We start from the raw sequence: 24,093 nt of genomic DNA, 5'->3' as shown, positions 1-24,093 counted from the left end.
ATAGATGCCACCATAAAGCTGCATTATGTCACAACTTCCCATAGTGAAAAACCAACCAGTGCTCAACTTACCAGTGAAACATAACAGTTTATAGCTTGCCCACAACATGGAAGGAAAGATGGCCATTTCCTTTTTTAGCAGGAAATGTTTAGTTAAGTGATTCAGCTAGTTGATCAAGAGCTGTAAACATTCTGCTGTTTCACTTTTAATTTTCCACTTATCTAGGAGACTTGTATATGTAACAACCACAATTAGAGCCTGATTCAAAGCCCAATGACTATTCCCCAGTTAAGTCCTGATGCAAGTCCCATTGACTTGCATGGGCTTTGGATCAGGTGCTTTGTCCACTAACCGAGGTGTGTGTGTGTGTGGACCAGTGGGTAGGAGAGTTTCAAAATCAGTTCATGTTAACTGAAGAACCTTTACATTCAAACAATTGTGCCATGTATTCTCTTTCAGGTCATCAGGACATTATCAAAGATGACTAACAACAATAGCAGTATCCAATTGACTTCATCGGGAAATGGACCAGGTCCTAAATTCCTACACGGACTGCCTTTTACCTTCCACATCATGGTATTAAGGTGTGGTCAGGATGGTAGAACAATACATGTACATGCTCCAGCCTACAACTATTGTCATTTTGTACTGCTCCTCTGTTTCCCCCACAATGAATCCCACCTCACTTCTTCTTTGTCCCATTTTCTCATTGCTTTTGATCCTTCCTATATCTGGAATTTCCTTCCTATCCCAGCATACCAGATATCCATCCTCTTTCAAATCCCTCCTCAATATTCACTTCAACTGGGAACCCCACAAACTAAACCACATCAATAAAAATGCTATCGCACATGTAAAACAGAACCTTCTTCTAATCTCATAGATTATTTTAAATCTTCTAGCTGTTTTGACTGCAGGTTCTGAGAGATGGACTATGATTTCTTCTGTGACTTAGTGCCAAGTGGACTATAGATTCCTAACAAATTCATACATATTCAGTATTCAGAAAAATCATGAATGAAAAAATAGCTAAGAGATCTTGGCAAGATCCTGGAAATGCAAACAGAAAATTGTGTTTAAAACTGATAAAAGATTCAATTAAAACTTACAGCCCATTGTTTTTGAAATCTTGAGACAGATTCTTGGCTAAACTGCAGAAGTTTTGTACCAGTCTGGAAGTGCAAAACCACCTGGCTTACATTCCCCATATCTAGGGGAGTCTCGGGGTGCAATGAGGCAGGCAGGTATTTAGGTGGGGCAAACCACTCTGCATTAGTAGCAGAGTTAGGCAAAGTGAATTGCAAAACTACTACGGACTCCAATAGGAGCAGTGTTGAGTCAAGGAAGAGAGCTTTGGAAAATCCCAGCCCTAAATATTATTTATGCTTATGAACAACTGATTGTGGGTGTAAACATAGAAGCTGGATGGAGGCCTCTTTAAGAGCTGTCCCTAAATGTTTTCCATAGTTAGTGAGGGCTTATATGTTTTCAAGAAGTTAGAGACACAAGGTGGGTGAAGTAATATCTTTTTTGGCCCAACTTCTGTTGATGAGAGAGATGAGCTTTCACTAGCAGAAGTTGGTCCAATAAAAGATATTACCTCACCTGCCTTGTCTCTCAAATATCTTGAGACTGACATGGCTACAACATCACTTAAGTCAGTAAGTTAGATTTTTATCTCCTTGCATTATTCTCTTGACATATTCCTGTGGCGTCTTTGATTGTGGAACTATATCGCTCAGATTCTTTAAAGCAAGCAGAGAATTTATCAGATTTTACAGTTATGCCTTCTAAACTTGCTTATATTTTTTCCATTTCTCACCACCAGCTATAGCTAATATGAAAGTTATTTTGTCTACAAATTTTAGTGGCAGTGGTCTCCTTTGTAAGCATTTGGACTCCATCTCTATTCTATTGACTAGCCCAATTTATTTTTATCTCATTTTCAGTCATGTGTCTTTATGAGCATTGAGATGATGAACCATCAATAGTTTATGTACCAGTTGATGTGTCTGGTTCAAACTAAAATAACTGATAGTGATGTTTATGAAGCAGAATTAGAAAGCGAGACTGATGCATGCAGTTCTTACTGCTGGTTTCAGGCAATCACCACATGATCATCCTACTCCCCTAAATATTAATATTTCAAAGCTTTCTTACTTACAGCCCAGCTTTTTCTTCTGCTAGATGCTGCAAGGGAGCCATAGTTCTGTTTGTGACATCAGTCTTTTATCGAGAAAATGATTAAGATACCACAGACACAGCACTAGCTTTACATGATCAAATATTTTAGGAAGAGAGATAGGCTCTAAGAGAAAAGCTTTCTTTGCCTATGAATATTTCCAGTAATTACCAAATATAGCCAAAAATTATAAAGAAGAGAGAAGATCAATGGGTTTGTGCTTTAAAAATAATATTACTTTAAAAGAATTCAGCTGTACATATCATAGCTCTCTGTTGGGAACATGCAATAGGAGAGACAGTAAAACTAACAGAAAGCAAAATAAAGCATAATCCTAGTTATTATAATGTTACAGCTAGTCTGCATTTTGACAGATAATGTTAACCAGGAGACATTAGCAATAGCCAAGTTTATATTTAATACTGGGCAACCAACTTTTCTTGTGTCATATAAAAGCAAATAAAATCTATGAATATACGATTCTGGAAAAAAAATAAAGAAGGTTACTGCTTCTGACTGTACCTTCTATTTCCTCGGGCATGACCACAAACAAAATTTCATTGTTATTTCCTACTTTCAACCTATGTTAAGAATACTTTAGTGTCCACTCTTAAGCCATGCCCCCTTTGTTTCCATACAGTCTAGGTTTCCTATAGTCTGCACATAGGGTTGCCAACCATCTAATTACAGAAACCCAAACACCCTTGCCCTGTCCCCTGCCCCGCCCCTAAAACAAGACCACGCACCTACCCCATCCCTTCCAGAGCCACGCCCCCCACTCACTCAATCCCACCTCCCTCCATTGCTCGCTTTCCCCCACCCAGGATGGTTGGCAAACCTATCTGCACACCTATATAAAAATGTACTTAACTTTGTTTTACTCTATTAAACGTAAATAGAAGATGATAATTTAAGAGCAATATATAGTTCTTTAGCTCCAAACGCAGTGTATGGCCCCTAATATTGTACAATGGTTGGCTTGCGTGTAGATGGTGGGTTTTTTTAGGGGGGGGATTGGGGGGATTAGACACACGTGAGAAATATCAACTGAAATTATTTATTGTAAAACACAGATTTCACTGGGAGCTGCAGATCCTCAGCACATCTGAAAATCAAGCTCTTCTATTTAGGGGCCCAAATAAGTGTTCGCTGAACCCCATGGAAGTTCTTCCCATTGACTTCAATAGGAATTGGATCAAGCTCTAGGTAATAGATATGGGTATGGTGTCTAATAATAGGCACCCAAGATTGAAAGATTTGGCCTTCAACCTTAGATTAGTTAAATGGAACATGATATCCTAGCAGCTTGTGGGATTCATTTTTAAATAACTTTGTAGAAATTCACATGTATCCATTTTATCTTCTGAAACTGAAACAGAAAATCCTCCTGTTGCACATCAGTGTAAGAGAAAACTAATATTCTATAATTTTATTATCCTAAAAATTGATGTGTTCTTACAAGAAAAAAAAAGTTCTATGCAGTGTTGTAGCCATGTTGGCCCCCGGATATTAGAGACACAACGTGGGTAAGACCACCAGAAGACCTCTGTGTAGCTCAAAAGCTTGTCTCTCTCACCAACAGAAGTTGGCCCAATAAAAGATATTACTCCACTCAGCTTGTCTCTCAAGAGAAAAGAGTGGCAATTCACCATTCAAAAATTTCTGGTAATCCATTTAACCGCATAGTAGGACATGGGTGTTGTCTGCCTTCTGTATAGTCAGTGAAAGATAAATCTGCATTCATCACAAGATCTCAAAGAGTGATTTTCAATATGGAACTTGGTGCTGTACTATTCCAAACAATTATACCTGAAATTCCTGTCATGGAGATTTCCAACCTTCTATGAAAAGCTGTCTAGCTGGGGCTCTTTCCTAGTTTTGAGCTTCTGTTTACTTTTTCCATTCTTAGGGGATATATTTTATTGTATTAAGGGCACAAGTTCTGCAACTAGCAACAATAAACTGAGGGCTGGGTAGGGAGGATGGAGTTTGTGCGGAATGGCAGGCCCTCAAAAGTATGACCTTGCGTCATCATTAACTTTAACATTCCTTTTCTTTTTATACCCTCCTATTCCCAATCAGAGAAGCTTTAACTGTTTGTTGGTACTGGAAGAAACTGCAAAGCTACCAACAAACTTCCCTAAACAGAACCCTATTACAGCTTAATATTGATCAATAAAGCAAGGCCATTATATTTTCCCCCCCTGAATTTTCCCTTCTCTCCCCTATACAAGTCAACATTTCCAAATAAGTTTATCTAATCTGATAAGACATTAACGAAATTCCTTCAGTTGCATTAACAATTATCAGTATATTTATTACTGAAGTTTGAAGTGCACTAGTAAATAGCAAAATATTTATCTAGTTCGAAGAGAAACCGGCGTATAATCCTTTTAACACTGTGATCCACTACACTAGAAATAACTTGTGTATCTATACGTGAAAAATGGACATTATTTTAAAATAATCTTCCATGATAAATATTGCAGTACTAGAAAAACAAGGTGTGTGATGTCAGGCAGACAGAAGTCTTTACAATATATCATTTTTGACCATTATACTGTGAAGAGGTCAATTCTGAGTTCAATTTTTTAAAGTGTATTTTAAAAAATCTGTGCACAGTAAAACAAAGAAAGACTTTGGTGCAGAGTCAAATCTTGGTTACACCAGTGAAAAAACAGTGTAATCCTGATGACAGTGGATTTACACTGCGTAAAATCCTGAGATCAAAATCTAGACCTTTGTAAACAAATGGCAAAGATCCAACATCATCACACTAGAACACATCAGAACCAGTGTTGAGCATGGACTATTTGAATGAATCTATTTGTGAGAACAACTACATGTATTCTCTATACTCTGGGGCATATTCTGATGCTCAATGGGACACATCAGCTGGTGCAAATTATAGCTCTATTGAAGTCAATGAAGCTATGACAACTTCCACTATCTATGAATTTATATTGATAAAGATAGATCTTTATTTCTTGAATAGTCTCAATGAAACCACCAGGGCAACATAAATAATAAGATTCTAGTCAACAGGTGCAGGCCACATTCTGCCATGTTCAAATAGTAATATATTTCATTTCACAACAACACCAAAACAAAGTTGTCATGGTAGGTTTTTCAGACTTGTGTCAGCATCTCTATTCTCTGCCATCAGTTTGCATCAAAACTAAATCATTTAAACATAATGATAGGTCTTACCCATCTGTGTTCATCCTTACTCATGATCCCAAAAGAGCAGCTTGCTCAATACTGTATCTTAGGCAAGGTATTTTTATGCACGAAGCCAGTTCACTATAGTGAAAATATTACAGCACTCACTAACAAATACAACATGACGGAGATGAAAAACACACTTCCATTATAAACTAGAGACAGTCCCAAGCAGCCATCTGGATCTGGAGTCAGATTTCAGTCTCCATCAGCGTTCAGGGGTGTTCAGAATGCCATTAAGAAGCCATCTTTTCAGTCACTAATAACTTAAACTTTTTACTTTTCCAAAGCTTGAAAGAGCCATAACTAACAACAAAATGTCAGACCACATTTTCATCTTGCAACAGGTGCAGTTTAAAAGTTCTGCTCAAAGTTTAGAGTGGTCTGTACAATTTTCTAGATGGGGCTTTGATCCAAAGCCCACCGTAGTCAATGGGAAGTCTTTCAAGATGCCTTCACTGGGCCTCACCACAGACTCACGCTGAGTCTGCTCTCATATTACAAGTACAGAACTACACTTCAGACATTTTAAATAATTTGATCTACTCCCTTTAACTATAGCAGAACAAGCTACAGAATGCAAATAGCTTTCCAGAAATATGTTCCAGCTGCCCAACTAAACCACTTTAGTCTTCATGCCCTATTCCCATGCTCCCTTTATGGCAGGAGCTCACTCCCTTTCCTTTCACACCAAACATTCTGCCCCTCTTTAACCCAATCACTCTTAACACATACTTCTTCCACAAATCTTTATAACTTTGATTTAAGAAATAAAGAGTCTGTAGTACTTCAGGATTTGGAATCTCTGTGTCTCTTGAAGAACGGAACCTTGCTTCTTTCATGTTTGTACAGCATCTGACACACTGTTTGCACTCAAATGTCATGTTAAAAAAACCAGCGTGTGACTTTCCTTTGATGGAATGATCTTTAACATTGTGATGAGTTGGCACTGCAGTCTGTAGTCCTGATCCTGAATCCTGTGAGTTACAATATGTGGCTAGACACCTGCACAGAACCCATGGAGTTCTATGTGCAGGATGAGAAAGTAGCATTTTTCAGAATTGTATCACTTCCTTTTTATAGCAGGTATAAGCTTATTTTCATTAAAAAGTTACATTTAGATAAGTAAATATGATCTTAGAACTAGCATCAATCTTATAATCAGACCAAATTATGCTCCACCATGTCATAAATATTATAGTAGAGAAATAGATCTTTGGACCCCTTTCAGCAACTCTAAAGATCTATGTCCAATTTAAGTCTGATTTTTCTAAATGTGCTTTCTTCTAGTAAAGTAATACTGACAGTGTTATACATGCATTTACTGGGCTAGACTCTCTACTACCTTGTACACTGTGTGATCACTTACAGCTCAGCAAAGCGAGCGCAAAATGCTGCCAAATTAAAAGTGTCCACTTATTTATCCTGATGACAATAATTTACAACCATTTTAGGTAATATTCTATATTTGTGCAAGGCGTATAGGATCCGGGCTACTGTGTATTGTACATGTCTCCTTAAACAGACAACTGAAGGCAATTAACAGAATAATTCTATTTTACTAATCTTACTCATTTTTATCAGTGAAAAGTCCAAGAGTCCTTATGCTGAACACACCCTTTAGTAGCCAATAAATACTGGTTTAAAGAAGCAATTCATTAGTTTCACTTTTGATTTTTTAGTTCTAGGAGTACATAGAATTGTCTTTTTTCATCAAGGGAATAAAAGCACTGATTACAGCTAGAATGTTGCTAATTACTTAAACTCTGTTCTCTATGCCAAGATACCAGTATCAGGGCCTAGAAAGCTGCTGGACGTATATTACTCAGCCAGATTTTTTTTTTCTTAATGTTTATTTTAAAGAGAGACTAACAGGTGTTTTTGGTTTTTTTTTAAAAAAGACAGAAAGTTGCTGTAAATTTAAGTAGTCAACAATATTTATGAATATAGGACCAGATTTGCCCCAAACATCATGGCTATTTTATGTCTTACCACTAATGCAGAGCAATACTAAAGCTATTATAGCTAGCCATGGAAAGATCACCCCCAAACCATGGGGATTTTCTAGTAGCAGATAGCTGGCATAGTGGGTTTGGTGCCACCCACTTTCCCTCCCAGCTGTAGAGGTAGGAGTATGGTTGGAAAAACCTGCACCCTAACAATCCTGGGAGCCACCTGAGCCTCTTGGGGCCATTGGCAACTGTCACAAATTAAAAACTGCCCTCTAGAGTGCTGCTCAAATTTACCATCCCAGCACTCCAAAGGGGCTAGTCCAGTGTTGTGTGTGTTTCTGGCAATATAAAATGAGATTAATTTCTAATTAAGCCACGGAGCAAGTGTATTGCTAATGTACAATATGCACTTGTTTGAAAGAAATTGGGTTTGCTGTAAGTGTCTTACTATATGAGCAGGGGCCATCAGCTTTTCTATCCATTAAAGATTGGTGTCTCAAAAATCCATCAGTTATTTACACACCATATGGAAAAAATGATGCTAAATAAGATCTGCCATGTAGTATCTTACCAAGATTATTACAAACCTTATTAACACTGGAATCAGGTATTCAGCTAAGACCAATAGTCCATCTAGTCCAGTATTTTGTCTATCCTGCCCTTTTGTCTATCCTTGACCAAACACTTCAAGGGACAGTGCAATCCTACAACACATTGTTTGAGAAATTCCTTCCAAACTCCCAGGCAGTTAGGGTGGACTCCAAGAAAGGACTTACTGCTGCAATGCTGAGAATCAAAGCACCCAACTTTTAGGTGCCTAGAAAAAAAAAATCACAGGAATAATACAGTGATCAACAAAGCTGAATTAGGTGCCTAGGCTCCCTATACAATGAGTGGGAAAGGACGGGGTGGTGATGGTGCCCACCTCATAACTTTTAGCGCAGCGGTTAGAACACTTGCCTGGGATATGGAAGACCCATAATCAATTCCCCCCTTTCTGCCAGAGGGGAAGAATAGATTAGAACTTGGGTCTCCCACCTCTCAAAAGGGTGCTGTAACCACTGAACTACATGATATTCCAATGTGGGGCTCCCTCAATCTCCTGTCAAAGGTGTTGTACTCTGGGGGCCAGGGTGCCCCACCGCCCACATGGGTGCCCTACCACTTGACTTCAGAGTCTCTCTCTCTCAATGACTGTTTGAGTATTTATCCACAGTGGGCCAGTGACAGAGAGACAGAGGTAGAAGAGGTGAATGAGGCAGCAGGTCAATGGGAGAGCCAGGAATTTAAGCCTGGCTTCCTGACTTCCAGGTCAGTGCCCTATCCACTGGAACACATTGGTTCAATTAAAGGGATACTGTCAATTTAACGTTTACTGTTTCCAAGTAAAGTATATTCAGAATCCCCATCCCATGAAAACTCTGTTCATTGTACATTTTTTGTTTTGCACTTTTGGCACATAAAAGCTCTCAGGCTAGCATTTTGAAGACCCTTGTAAGCAACGGTGTCTGAGCCCAGACAAGCAGCACAGCTGCCAAATTTGGGAGACCTGCAGGGCTTCCCCTGAAATGCAAATGTTCTAAAATAATCACCAAACCTGGACTACAGCACATCAAAATGTGAGTGAATTCCCCTGCACAATACAGAACAGAAACCCCCAACAACGGATTGTGGATTTTTTTTTTGGGTGGTTTGAAAGTCCAAAAGCTCATGGAGAATTTCTTCTTCTCTCACTCTGTGGAAGAAGGGGCTTCTGGTCTGAGCATCCCCTTATCCTCCAAGCTCCTTAAACAGTCCTGGAGGATAAGGGAATGCTCAGACCAGAAGCCCCTTCTTCCACAGAGTGAGAGAAGAGTAAGAAGAAATTCTCCATGAGCTTTTGGACTTTCAAACCACCCCAAAAAAAAATTTAAAAAAAAATCCACAATCCATTGTCGGGGGTTTCTCTTCGGTATTGTGCAGGGAATTCACTCACATTTTGCTGTGCTGTAGTCCAGATTTGGTGATTTTTAGAACATGTGACAGATGTTTTTATTAACTCTGACATCTTCTTAAATGAGGAGTGTAGCCACAATCCCTTCTTTCATTTAGACGCCTGCTGTACTTATTCAATATCTAATTTAAGCTCCATAGTCACTTACATATTACATTGCAGTATAATAAAAAGGGGAACTCAGAGAGAGATGCGAAATAGAAATACCAGCATAATCATTTACTACAGTAATATGTGGTCCTCATTTTGAAGATTTAAGATGTTCTATAGTTTCCTACATCCTGTGTTAACCCAGGCCATGTCCTTTCACTGTGTGTGGAAAAGGCCTTTGACTGAGAGATCGGGCCGTTATTAAGAGGTAATTTCCTCTGAATATAAACATTTGTTACCAAACGCAGAGCTTGCTACAGGGAATAGTCTCAGTGCCTGCGAGGAAGCAGATGAGTAATACTGGTGTCGTGGATAACCCCATTGAAGTCAGTGTAAGCACTTACACTGGAGCTGTTTAATAGAAACTAAAAGCATGAGGCAGGTAGTTTAAAATCTTCAGAAAGGTGGCTCCATGTTAAGAAGGTTAACTGGTATCGCCACTTTTCACTTGGTTATTGCAGCATTCTCTGTTGCCCAGTTTAGCTACAACTAACGTGCTGTGAAAAAATGCTAGATCAGGTGAGCTAATCCTGGAAGTGGTTCTGTAAAACAATGTGGGTGGAGGAGTGTAAGTCAGGAGTGCCACCAAGTCCAAGTATTTAAAAAGGGAAGATATTTAAAGTATTTAATAAATTAAAAATAGGGGACTACAAATGCTGGAAGACGAGCGTGTTTCCTTTCTCTCCCATCCATCCATTATGAAGTATTTTCTGCCACTTGTAGTATGCTGAGTTGCACAAGCTCATGTACCACCGTCATCACCCTCAAAATAAAAACACCTTAGAGGTCTTAAGGTTAAAGTGCATTATAGTTGTGTGTTTGGCTAAATCATGCCCCACCGTAGAGCAATGACATGCCCAGCAATTCTGAAGGTTATTGTAGACACTAACACATCCTCATTGTTTCCCTAAAAAATGCTTAATTTACTTTCTGTCCACACACACTCAGACTTTTTTTTTTTTGGAGGGTGGTTCCTTTTCCCAATTAAGAAGAGTTGGATGCAACTCCCCGCCCCCCGGAGTCCATTAATAACTCTTTTGAGCAAGAGGGATTTTTCCAGGCTGATGGGAGGTAATCCCTACTGTTTTCATAGCATTCCCAGCTGCTGCTGGCCTGGGATCAGTCTTAAACTTGGTTGTGTTGCGGTACAGTGTGGCACCACTAGACTACTGGGTAAATTCCTCTGTTTATTCTCTATACTATATGATGTATTAAATAAACACAGAAAATTAATTAATTTTTTTTAACACACACTCACACTCACGGAGCTATATGATATTTGCAGGGTACCCTACTGTATTTTTTTAGTGGAGCAACAATATATTCTTTGGTGATACTACAAAGAAACATCATATCGGCTGTAATAAAAAATGTCTTGAGGATTATTATTTAACTTGATAATAAATGGAAGCTGAGCTACTGTCAAATAATGTATTTTCTCTACCATATCTGCTTCTTTGTGATACATAACTAGTGTGCAACGAAGCCCAGAGATTTTTGATAATGAGCTGCTTTAATATTCTGTGCTAATAAACATTTTACACATTGTAAAAATATATTTCCAGTGTAAACTTTAATAATGTATTACCATGCAAGTGTTATAGTCAGATATGACAGATGGAAGCTTAACTGGGGAATCCTTAAAATGCATCAGAAAGAAAATGGGGGTTGTGGAGAGAGGGAACTCAAATGGACATCAATAAAGTTGAAGACTGAAACCCCAATCCTGAAATTGGATCCATGTATATAGTGTTCACATTCACAGATTAAACAATATTGGCCAAATTTCCAAATGATTTATCATTAAATAGAGAAAGAGTTTGGAAGCTTTCAGCCCAAAAAGGAATAACTGAAAAAAAGTTTCAGAATAGAAATTGCAATTTACTCTTTATTAACCTTTTCCTTTTGTAACTTGACTCTTTTGATAATTGTTGATCTTTCTGAGTAAGCTATATGCAAAAAACTTAATTCATCCCAAAGCAAAAGTGGAATATTAAATATTGTAAGATAGATAATTTAACTCCTTGGCACAGTCCAGTCCTGTTGTATCTGACGTTTTTTTTCCTGAAAGATTCATACACTGTGACCCAGAGTACTGGCTATAAGTGACACACAGCCCAAGTGTCGACCCAAGTGCAATTCCCTCAGAGTTCAGTTCGAGCACTTTCCAGGCAGCCTCTGGAATTCCTTGCCCAGCAAACATGTCCACTATTCAGCACGATTCTGAATATTGGAAGACCAGTGGAGGCTGCAAATTAATGCCCCATTGTGCAAATACTTATACACACGCTTAAGTTTACTACTTCAAGTAATCCTGTTTGTTTTAGTGTTCATACATGTACACAATCTTATTACTGTGCATAGTCCCATTGAAACTAACGTGACCACTCAGGGTAGTAAAGTTAAGATTGTGTATAAGTGTTTGCAGGATCAGGATAAGGAGAAAACGCAGAGGAGCCCGCCAGAGACTCCAGCCAGTACAAGCAAAAGTAGCCAAAGCAGGGACTTTTGGACGTTCAGAGAACTTCATACAGTTTTGAACAGACTCTCTCTGCCCTGTACTGATCAGCTGCATACTCCAACTTCCACACCTGCTCTTCTTACCTTTTTCTCTCCTGCCCTGGCCCCTGCCCATCTCCCTTTTATTTCCATTTAATTCATCCCCTCCTAACTCCCTCCCCTTCCAAAAATAAAATAAAATATTGTGGAGCATGCCATTTGTTGCTATCACATTGTTCAATCTGCTTGTGTATTCTATCCCTCCCCCAGACTGTCTTGTCTATTTAGATTGTAAGATCTTTGGGGCAAGGACCATCTACTACAGTGGTTCTCAACCTTTCCAGACTACTGTACCCCTTTCAAGAGTCTGATTTGTCTTGCATACTACCAAGTTATACCTCACTTAAAAACTACTTGCTTACAGACATAAAAATACAAAAGTGTCACAGCACACTATTACTGAAAAAAATCACTTACTTTCTCATTTCTACCATATAATTATAAAATAAATCAATTGGAATATACATACTACACTTACATTTAAGTGTGTAGTATATAGAGCAGTATAAACAAGTCATTGTCTGTATGAAAATTTTAGTTTGTACTGACTTTGCTAATGCTTTTTCTGTAGCCTGTTGTAAAACTAAGCAAATATCTAGATGAGTCGATGTACCTCCTGGAAGACCTCAGTGTACCTCCAGGGTACGTATACCCCTGGTTGAGAACCACTGGTGTACTACCATGTGTGTGCATGCAGTGCCCAGCACAATGGGCTCCCATTTTTGGTTGGCCCTTAGACACTACCATAATAAATACATTTAATAAATAATAATAATTAATAAGAAGAGTGTTTGCAAGATCAGGGTCTAAGACTGTAGAAACCATTTCTCAATAGAGCCCACTAAGGACACGTCTACACGTACTGGGGATGGATGCTATGGTGATCCATGCACCAGAGATTGATTTAGTGGGTCTAGTGAAGACCCGCTAAATCGACTGCAGATTGCTCTCCCGTCAACTCCAGTATTCCACTGGAACAAGAAGAGTAAGGGAAGTTGATGGAACAGCGTCTCCCGTCAATGCAGCACGGTGTAGACACCACAGTAAGTCGACCTAAGCTATGTTGACTCCAGCTACATTATTTTCATAGCTGGAATTGCTTAACTTAGATCACTTTACCCCCATAGTGTAGACAAGGCCTAATTCTCTCTCTCATCTTGAGTGATATCCTAACCCTAATGAAGTCAATGATAAAATGCCTATTGACCTCAACAGGGCCGGGATCTCATCTCCTATACTTATATTTTGAAATAGCCTGACAGTGAAATCGCTATAATACATATACACTTCGTAGGTGACAGAAACAGTTGTGGTAGAATACACTGTTCAGTAATAAGTTATATTCACTTAGCGCTGTACTGTAGCTCCTATTCATATTTATACATTTCAATATCCTAAATGTAATCATTTAACATTTCAAATCAAAGTGAACAGTTTCAAATCTACTTTAAATCAATTATTGTCTCCAATTAGGCAAATTTTGAAATATAGTCTATCCTTATGATGAAATTGTGGTGGGGGAGGGGAGAAGGTGTTGTTTTGACACAAGATTTCACTAATGTATTTATGCCCAGAAGTAGTAAACTGGAAAAAAAGTTTTTACATGTACAAGACTGGTTGTACAGCACTTTGTAGATAGAAAGTATTATGTAAATACTAAATATTATAAATAAAATATGGTTAGTACTTTATAGGTTGCAAATCATTCAAAAACTGAATGGTCTATGCAAATGTCACATTTGCAAGATTCACAAGTGCCACACAATATACAAATCTTAATTATTTTGGAGATTATAATAAATTTTCTTCTCTATCTTTAAAAGAACCAAGATTCTCCCAATGCACAATGAGATTAGGTCAAACAGTTAAAAATACTAGCCTGCCATTCATTTAAAAAAATCCCTCCAAACAACCCATCAGAAACACACAACTCAGGATTTTTCAACTTCAAAAAAGGGAGCTAGATAGTACAAGCATGGAACACATTTTGTATACTTTTGTTTGAGATTTTCTTCTTTTTAATGACACTGAGAGCATGGTGCTCCATATTTATAAACGTAATTCGCTACACAAAACTTAGTTACATACACAAACACCTAGATGACTTAGCTGATGAAAAACCATCTGGTTTTCTTTCAAAATATAAGCAAAAAAGTGCCTTATACATTATATGGTACACTTTCTTATGGAATTTTGGGGATTATATGGCGTTTCCAGGAATCAACATTTGTATTGTCACATAATAGATTAAATGATCTGACAAGTCATCTTATACATATCTTTATGTTTTGTATAAATCTAATAAAGTATTAAAAATTAACATTTAATATAATGACAGGTTTCAGAGTAGCAGCCGTGTTAGTCTGTATCCTCATTGTCTCTAAGGTGCCACAAGTACTCCTTTTCTTTTTCCATTTAATATAATGGAGTTACTAGAGATTAGCATCACTTCATGCACAAGATCAGGTAAAAGATTATTTGTGTCATATTACTTTAGTTTCCTGTAGGATGTATATCACTTTCCTATTCACTATTGTTTCCCTAATAATTTAGATTGCCAGGCTTCAGTAAGGGTAAGGACTGAGTCATGAATACAGGATCTTTAGGACTAAGTTCTCCCAGTACTTCTACAGTGTAGCGATACCTAATACAAAGATAGCGTACAGCCCCTCTAACCTGCATTACTTACCAAATGCTCTGCAGTGCTGTTGTAGGTTCATAGCTACAGAGTATATGCCCCTAGTATAGGTCCTACCCTGATCTGCACCTTTCCACATGCTTTTATCAGGAGACATAACTTGTGGGAGTGAAGATGAGTTTAATTTCCTCTAGACTACAGAATTTCCTCTACTATAATGGGAGCAGTGGTCATCATTACTGTTCCGGCCCTCAGCTGCCATTCCAATGTTTGACCGCCACCAGCAGCATCTGAATAGCTCTTATTCCCCCAGATCGGTGCTGACATTGGAGACCCCCTACGCTACTTTTCAACTGATTGCACAGTCCCTGTCCTACTTTCACGGCCCTCATCTGTAATTGCAAGCCCCTCCACCAGTAGTACATCCTTAATCAACTTCACCCACCATTGAACTGAATTCTCTCTCCCACTATTCTCAACAGCTGCCAACACTGGCTCCTCATTACCTTTCTCCTTTACCCATCCACACCACCTTCTTCTCCCAATCTCATATCTAAATCTCTCTGCCGCCCGTCCTTCCCACCCATCAGCAATAATTATGGGCAGAGCTTTGCTCTCCGGACTCTCAAGTTCCAAGCACATCTTTAGCCAACCAAAAGTAAGAGACCAGAAAGGTGTATGGAGAAAACCCATCTTTACCATGTGTCATATTCCAAACCCCAGGGCAGGATGTAATTTGTAGATCTTGGCTCAGGGTGAGTTTTGGTTTTGGTTTTTTTAACTTGTTTTGTTTTTTCATTGATTACAAATGTTACCTTGTTTTAACCAAAGCAAACAATGTTTTAAGTTTTTGAAAAATGTCACAGTAAAAAAAAAATCATTAAGGTTTATTTTAAAAACAGGAGGGAAAAAAAAAGAGAGTAAAATGCCTATTTTTTTATATTCCATTTTCAATCACGTCACACAGATTGTGTGGTGCAATTTACTTACACTAATTGTAAACTAATATGGTAGCTCTACTTGTGGTAATATTAGAAAGCAAGTCCTATCTGTAGCAAAGTGTGCCTTTCTGGACTTGACTGTAGTGAACTTGTGATATCACCATCTGTCAGTTTATATGTTGTTCTACTTCCACCATCACAGATTTAATTTCAATAAACCCTAAATTGTCAGGGACATTAGAGCAACAGCCAAAAGTATGAGCGGTTAGGAGCCTTGATCCTGTTCTCCTTGAAATCAGTAACAAAACCCCCAATCTCTTCTATGATACAATACCGAGGCTTAAGGGCCAGACCATATATTATTGAATCTAATGGGAGTTTTGCAATAGATCTTAATAAGAACAGGACTGGTTCCTTAAGGAATAAATAGGTGCTGTCAATTAATATTAAAATCACTTTCATCAATTTTCTGGTTAAGGTTACGAGGAAGACTTTTACAAGCAACATACCTGTGGCAGGGCTGAATTGAGCTGTCGCTGAAGGGAGTCTCTGTCGTAGATGACATCCTGAAGGCGTTGCTGTGCAAGCGACAGACTTTCCTGAGTCTCCCGAAGGGTGTCAAGGAGGCGGTCCCTTTCATCTAGCATGTTCACCATCAGTTGTTCAAAGTGAGAATCCGAGTCCGACCCGCTACTCTGGGACCCCCGTTGACTCATTGGGGTGTCCTCATTTATCGTTGGCATCACTTCACACATCATTTCTTTAAAATAAGAAGTTAAGGGAAAAAATCTTAGGTAGAAAAACATTTAGGAGAACTTTATATGAGGAATTTAATATAGTCACAGAAACTGCTAGCACATTATTGCATTGATTCACATCTCAACTTCACTTTTTCACCAGTCACATGGCTGACAAAGTAACTGATCATTCAACATTGCAAAAATGTTGAATGCACTTCCTATATAAGGGGAAGAGTTATTTAATTCGTATTAATGGCTTGGCACAAAAAAATCATGTCAAAAGTTTCCTTTTTGGTTTCAGAGTAGCAGCCGTGTTAGTCTGTATTTGCAAAAAGAAAAGGAGTACTTGTGGCACCTTAGAGACTAACAAATTTATTTGAGCATAAGCTTTCGTGAGCTACACTCACTTCATCGGAAATTTGAGCATAAGCATTGGATGCATCCGATGAAGTGAGCTGAAGCTCACGAAAGCTTATGCTCAAATAAATTTGTTAGTCTCTAAGGTGCCACAAGTCCTCCTTTTCTTTTTGGTTTAGTTCGTTTTATCCTTCCTTTGCCCGCTATCATTTTCCGCTGGTTTGTATTGACGCCAATAGCTGCCACTAATTGCAGAGTTTGGTCCTACTGCAGGCTTTTCTACAGCAGACTCCAGACTGACCATTGATCTAGTAGCATGCTGCCTTAATAATGCAAGGTTAATTTATCTTTCTACCTAGTTATTCCTTCCCTCGGGGGAATTACTTTAAGGTAATCTCTCTGAGTAAGATGTGAAAGACGAGAGGCTAACTGCTAATTACTATCCTTGTGATCCTTTGTCCAAATTAAGCCACTAGGAACAGGGCCACAATTGCGTGAAGCCAATGTGTTCACATAGGCCACCACACAAAGAGTGGCTTCAGGGGAAAAAAAAACAAAAAAAAATCCAACCAATTAGTCTCACTTGGCTCAACATTTCCACTAAAATGCCTCTCATGTCCATCTCACAACCTAGATTTAGACACATGTGGAATCCTGAACCTTAAGATAGTGGATGCTGGGTACAACACACAAAGAAACAACCAGGACATCGCAGTTCTCAAAAGCCACATAAACATTTACTTTTATGGAAGTCTGCAAATAAGGTCGCCACCAGCAACCTTAACTTTGCCCTTCCATCACTACTAAATTATATTCCTTTTATATATAGCAGATGTAAGTTAGATTTGGGTCTAAGGATTAGTCTTGGAGCCTAAATCTTGGAGGTCTTATATACCAGCCAGTGTGCCTATGGAGTTTGTCACTAGCTGCAGGTTTAAAACGTTTTTTCAGTTTGTCTATAGATCTTGTGTAGACTAGAGCTTCTGGAAGCCTTGCACATAAGATATAAATTTCAGGCACTTCCATTACAAGCCTGCCAACACACAAAATCTTCACCATTTCACACTCTCGATACTTGTTTGGATTAGCTCTGCATATTCTCTGTTTTGGCAAGGATTTAAGACTTCTTAAATCTGGTATATTTTTCCTAATAGAATTTAAGGGACTGAAATGTTCTGTACCAGCCACATCTACCTTAAAGTCAGCCCAATGTTGTTTCAAGTGGCAGGGGGGTAAAGACAGCTAAGCCACTCTTGCAAACAAAAACACAAAGATTTACTGGGGACAGTGATCCAGCTTTCTCAGGAGAACTGGTCTTGCCTATATTCTAAGCATTTACACAGACTCTAGTAGATTTCAGTTTCAGTTTCTTCTTAGCAGATGTAGAGTGGTGAGCAGAGTAAACAGGGAACATATTACTATCTCAATATTGGTTATGGACCACTACCATGTAGGTTGGCTAGTATTTTCTTTGTTGAGGGTCTCTGGCATTCAGTCATAGGGTTCTCTTCAGATTTTGTGGGGCTATAAGAAGCGGCAGAGTAAAGGTTATTTAAGTACCCATCCGTGCATTTCTAAGATTTTTAGGTCGGTCTTTGTGTTTTGTTGTTACTTGCTTTTGTTTTTCTTTTTAATGGGTAGCTTTAACCTTGAATTTCCAGCTTACCACGTGTTTTTGGCTATCTGAGAAACCTCAAGGGTTCTATACCATAATTAACTCAGGTATTTTGTAGACTCATAGATTTTAAGACAAAAAAGACCTATTATCACCATCCAGTCTGATCTTCTGATTAACACAAACCATAAATTCCAGTTGAACTATTGTATATCTTGTACAGAAAGATATCCACTGTTGACTTAAAGGCTTAAGAGATAGGGGACCCACCACATCCACAGGTAAGTTGTTCCAATGATTAATTATCCTTGTTATTAAGAATGTAACTTATTTACAACCTTACCTCTAGTTTAACAGTTTTATTCCTCTATTTCCTTATGCATTTTTAAACTGTAACCCAACTGTTCAGAATTCCTTATGGAATCCCCAAATTGAAGTGCCATGCCAAAGAAACACCTAGAGACCCCACAAAAAGGCCAAATCCAAAGTCCATCAAAGTCAATTGAAGGACTCCCATTGACTTCAATGTGATTTTGATCAGACCCAAAGTCTAAAGGGAAGACCTACAGAGCTTACAAAATGTGCAGGAGTCTATGGGCCACAAAGACAGAGGGAGAAAACAGTGTGAAGTTTGTGCTGAACTTCTAAGAGGTGCAACAAGTCTCCGCCTAGGTGGAGGGAGAGCCTATGGTCTTTAAGCCACCTTTGTGCTCTCCTGCTCCTGGGCTGCTCTGATGGCGGGAGATGCCCCCAACATAACTTAGATAGGAATTAGGAAGCCCAAACTGTAGAGCTAACTTTTGGTGGAACTTCAGCAGTCAATAAGTTCACATCCAAAGACTACATGCTTTTTAAGGTGTACATGGAGCATCAGATACTAATTTGTAATCCAGATCCCATGTATTAAATATGTGCAACTACATAGACCCAAGGATGTGTATAAAAATCTTAGAACCAATTCTCCATTCCATTCCATTGTTTTTAAACCAACACCCTTCAATTCCTCATACAGCGCTGTGTGCACACTGGATTGTGGACCTGAAAATACAAATTGTCTATGCACATATTCCCATGTCTCTACTAGGCCTGTGTGTGCATGGTGCTATGTGGAGTGCTAAGATCTGTGTATCCTAAGACATTGCTTCCTTAAGTAATGAAGCAATTACCATGGCTACCTCTGCCAAACAGTCACTCATCTTAGAAAGGACTTGTCTAAGAAGCTGGTTTTGAACTGGAAGGGACGTGGGGAGGAGACATAAAACCAAAAACACAGCCACTACATTTTTAAAGTGTCAAATCCCTTATTTTTGAAGTTTCATATCATCTTAGAACACCTTAGCTGGATTCGCCTTAAACCATAATAATTCTGCCTTGGCAAAAGACCTTCCCAGCCAATCTCCAGACAGACTAGTGAAGTTGGGCTGTATCAAAATCAGTTTTCGAATGCCTTAGGAGACTCAACTGCAGCTAAACAATTATTTTCAACTGCCTGTGGAGAAGGAGGATCGATTAACTTCAAAGGAGCTACTCACTGGTCATAGGATGCCATAATTGAATTTAAATGTAGAGATACAGAACTCAAAGGAAATTTAAAGAAAGTTAAGAAAAAAATAAAGGCTGTGGGCCAAATACTACTCACTTCACTCATGCAAGTAATCCCTTTGCCTTCCATGGGACTAGTTCCATGAGTAAAGCAGAAGGATTTGGACCACCAACCACTGTGGAAGCATTTTAGTAAAGCTAAAGAAAACCCTCTTTTCATAGCATATTTTGGCGTTTAAAGTACTGTTTATTAAAAACGTAGCCTAAATTTTCAGAAGCAACTTGTGATTTTGGGCATCTCTATTTCTGAGTATTCAATTTGAGACAACTTAAACAGGGCCTGATTTTCATAAAAGTGCTGAGCAATTGTGTCTGAAAACCTGGTTACTTTTGAAAATGTAAGCAGTTATTCATTTTAAGAACATGAGCCTCAGAAGAACAAGCCAGGATTACACCCTCTTTTGGTAGAAAGTGGATTCTCACACAGGGCATCTGAAATCTAAATTTTTTTAAGAACTGCCTTTCATAGCTGAAAGTATAATGTTGATAGTTATTTTCCTGCTTTGCTTGTCATTCCAAGAATCTCACATAAAAGAAAAATGTGAAGGAAGATTTAAGATTGTTTTACCACCAAACACAAAGGAATTGTAACAATAGAAATTTAAAACAAGACTCTAGGCTGGTGAAAAGCTACGTATTGAATAAGTATGTCTTTCTAGCAAAGCCAATCTCTACTAGGATTTGTGGAAGGGATCATCAAAAGAAAAAAAAACAAACAATAATACTTTCTCATTAATCACAATAGTCACTGAATTGTTTAGAATATAGGTGATAAAGACACTCTAGATTAAAATTAAACTTTAAACATGTTGCAAAGCACTATGAGATTCAGATGTTTGGGGAAGTTATCCTTCAATATATAGTTCTGAACCTACCACTGGTGAGTTTTTTCTGCTTTGTCAATTTCCTAATTTAGCATTAATGAATAACAAAGATTAATGTTCATTTCTATTCTCACCAGAAAAAAAAACAATCATTGTTTTTTTTTTCTGGAAACAACTCCCTTGGGGAACACAGAGTGGACTCAGCAACTTGGTTCCTGATAGTGAAACCCACTAAGGCCTCAATTCTGCTAGCAATACTTAGGAAAATGCCTATTGAAGTAAATGAGTAAGGATTGAGATCCTGAATGATTATCAGCAGGATTATTTGGTGACTTGAATCCTTCACCATAAACAATCTCAAAAATTGGGGTCTGATGGAGACAGAACAGTCTTTTTTCTTTCAAGAAGGTTAAAAAAAAGTTAGGCAGACTAGAGATCTAAGCGTGACATATTATTTGAATAAAAGGGAGCATGCACAGGGTTATGGTACAAGAGAACCTAGGAGGCACGCAAAGTGTGAAAACTGAGGTACGGTATCCAAGTGGCATGTGAGGATTTAAGGTGCACCTTTAATTTCCACTGGGCTTGTTTAATATTGTGGATATTTAATATGGATAGACAAGAGCAGAAGGCTTAGCTATGAAGGTGGTAGGTGCCTCGTGAGTACCTTAAAAATTGATAGAGGAAAGAATAAAGGGGGGGAGAGTACCACAAGTTTTAGGGGTTTTTTTTAAGGGAGGCCAGGCCAGGAGCCCTCATGTCCTGTAAAACAATCACCTGTAGTCACTGTTATAATGTGAACTGATTGACTACTAGGCTCCTTTAAAGGAGTTTTCAATTTCAATCTGTTTTTTACTTGCAAATAACTAAAAAAACCCTATTTTTAATGTTTTGAACTGGAATGTTTTCTATCTGTAATAGTGAATGGTGAAATAGCATGATGCCAATCTGAAGGTTTGCACATTTCAGTGGTTTCCCATCATCTGACTAGAACCTGATCCAAACCCCACTGAAATCAATGCTAATATTTTCAGTGACTTCAGTGGTCGCTGGATCAGGCTCCTTGAAGATGATAGGAGAAATCACTGAAATGTGCAAAGTTTCAGATTGATACCAGGTACCTTCAAACAGGGATGTGTAAGCAAAAAGTATCTGACATGTCAGCCTGTATTAGCCAGATCAAAGTGAGTATTATTTGACCAAGGCTTGGAATATTAAGTGAAATCCTGTACATTTTTCCCCAGTGGTCACCAGAGATTGTAATTGACAATTAAAAATAGACTTTGCTCAAAAGTAGTCTGTTCCTAAAAACAGTTCAGTGTCACTGCATTACAGATCTGTCAAGTTATCTACCTAGCTACCTGCAACACGTCCTCACCAAGAACAGTTGCGTAGACGTCTTGGGGTTGCAGACCTGAGTTTATAATTACAGATGAAGTGACTGGACATGAATTGAAACAAATTGTATAGTTCATCACCATCCTGTGGGTACAGTTATATAAGGCTCTTTTTCAAGATCACCCCAAATAACGATTATGATTATTTTTTTTCTTTTTATATTTCTTATGCTCACAGATGCAGATAATCACGTTCACACCTGGACTGTAAGAGCATATTTAAAATTTGCTTTATTTTGAATGATTCTCAGAAGACAAGGTATTTGAAATACATATATGATGTGTGCAGTAAGGGAGGAAAAAGTTCTCATCTTTCTTCTGACTCGACCCCACCCAACTTGAGTCCCTCTGGTGTCTCAATTATAAAAAGAAGTTGTATAACCACCACAACAATTTTCACTTCAGGAGTAAATCATGTGGTCTGGGACTTGGTTTGCCACCACTACTCCTTTCACTTGGGGAGAATTTGGGTGTGGGAATCAGAAATTATACCTATCTGTAGTTTGACAAAAGCTCTTATTAGAAGAACATTCATTTAGTTCACCCTGAAGACTTCCAGCTTCTAGGAAGTGTTTCTAATTTTATCCCATCACCTTTGTACCTAACCTCAGTCTTAAACCCCTTGACTTTGGTATACCCAGATATTAATTTTGCATCCAGGTTTAGGAGTCAATTTCAAGTTACTTTTCCCCTTAGCAATACCCTAAGGAGAAATTCAACTACAGAATGCTCTGATCTGAATCTGTCTGCAGTGACATCAGCTTTGAAGACTTACCCTACACTCCATCCTTTTACTGAACCATTTTTTACATTTTGCGGTTTACAACTAAAAGAAATAGACACAGCGACTAGTACAACCAGTTCCTATACTGCAATGATTTATTTTCAGATGCTTTCAACAACACCTCACTTAACCCGCACAGTGTAATTCCATATGGAAAATCCTTGCCATTGTCTGAGTTGCATTACATGCATATTCCTCCTCCTAGTTAACTCATTCTCTCCCAGAATCTTCACCAAACTGTGAAATCACCTTTAACAGAAGCATTTCTCACTCCTTTCACCCACAGGGGTAAGCAACACAGTACATTAACATATAACCTGTTCCAATCACCTATTCTGCATCACATCACTCCAGCAACCCCCACCCAAGAAGAAGTTGACTTCATGGTTTTTTACAATGAAATTCCCCCATCTCCCAAAGACCAGTACAGAGCCACATTTAAATAAGACAAGGCATACTAGAAGCAAGCAGCAGAGAGGAAGAATTTTCATGTGTATCACATCTCGCCTTAGGGGGCTGGGGTCAAGGAGGGATGGAGGAGCTCAGATATGCAGGTTTCAGTACCTAGTGGCTTTTACTTCGGCGTCTGCTTATTCCGTTGATCAATGACAACCGCAGTCTCTCCCGGCTTTGATGGGGGCTCACACAGCTGGGCAGTCCTGGAGCATCTTCCTAGCAACGATGACACAGGCGTTGCTCAGAGAAAACCGAAGCCCCAGCGCCCGTCGCCGGACAGGAATATCTGCATGGCACCTCGGCATTTTCTTCGGCCACTTCGTCAGCAGCCAAAAGGGAAAGCGTCCATGGGAAAAATGGCATATTACAAATTTTGCTTTGGGAAGCAGAGCTTGGTTCAGACCATTGTTAGGAGGAAGAGAGGGGGGAGGCGGCTCTTAAAGCTCCAGCAGCCCCTTTCAAGCAGCAGCAGCATCTTTACAGCTGGAGGCCGGGGATTAGAGGGGGAGGATGGGGGGGGGGGGGGACGTCTCTTTTGTTTTTATTCAAAACTTGACGGAGTGTGGTCTGAAATCCCCATTTCTTCACAGCCCGCCCTCCCCCAGGCTCAGCAGCCCCCGCGCGTGTAATTAAGGCGGTACACACGGGGGAGAAGTAATAAGAAAACGCCCTATTAGAAAG

At 38.8% G+C, this 24,093-nt stretch overlaps 1 protein-coding gene across 3 annotated transcripts in view; it reads right to left on the bottom strand.

Annotated features, from left to right (window-relative positions):
- The window catches only part of PPFIA2 (PPFI scaffold protein A2), a 619,889-nt gene extending 596,127 nt beyond the window's left edge, over window positions 1-23,762 (bottom strand). For all 3 annotated transcript variants that reach the window (XM_073327625.1, XM_073327626.1, XM_073327628.1), the window contains exons 1-2: window positions 23,521-23,762; window positions 16,147-16,397 (exon numbers count right to left, since the gene is read on the bottom strand). In XM_073327625.1, coding sequence (XP_073183726.1) covers window positions 16,147-16,395 — 249 coding nt within the window. In that variant the 5' untranslated portion in view covers window positions 16,396-16,397; window positions 23,521-23,762. The remainder of the gene's footprint in view (window positions 1-16,146; window positions 16,398-23,520) is intronic.
- Between the last annotated feature and the right edge of the window lie 331 nt (window positions 23,763-24,093).

Source organism: Lepidochelys kempii, chromosome 1 (assembly GCF_965140285.1).
Source record: "Lepidochelys kempii isolate rLepKem1 chromosome 1, rLepKem1.hap1, whole genome shotgun sequence".
Lineage (NCBI taxonomy): Eukaryota > Metazoa > Chordata > Testudines > Cheloniidae > Lepidochelys > Lepidochelys kempii.
The sequence above is the reverse complement of the archived record's forward strand: the minus strand, read 5'-3'. Positions and strand labels throughout refer to the sequence as shown.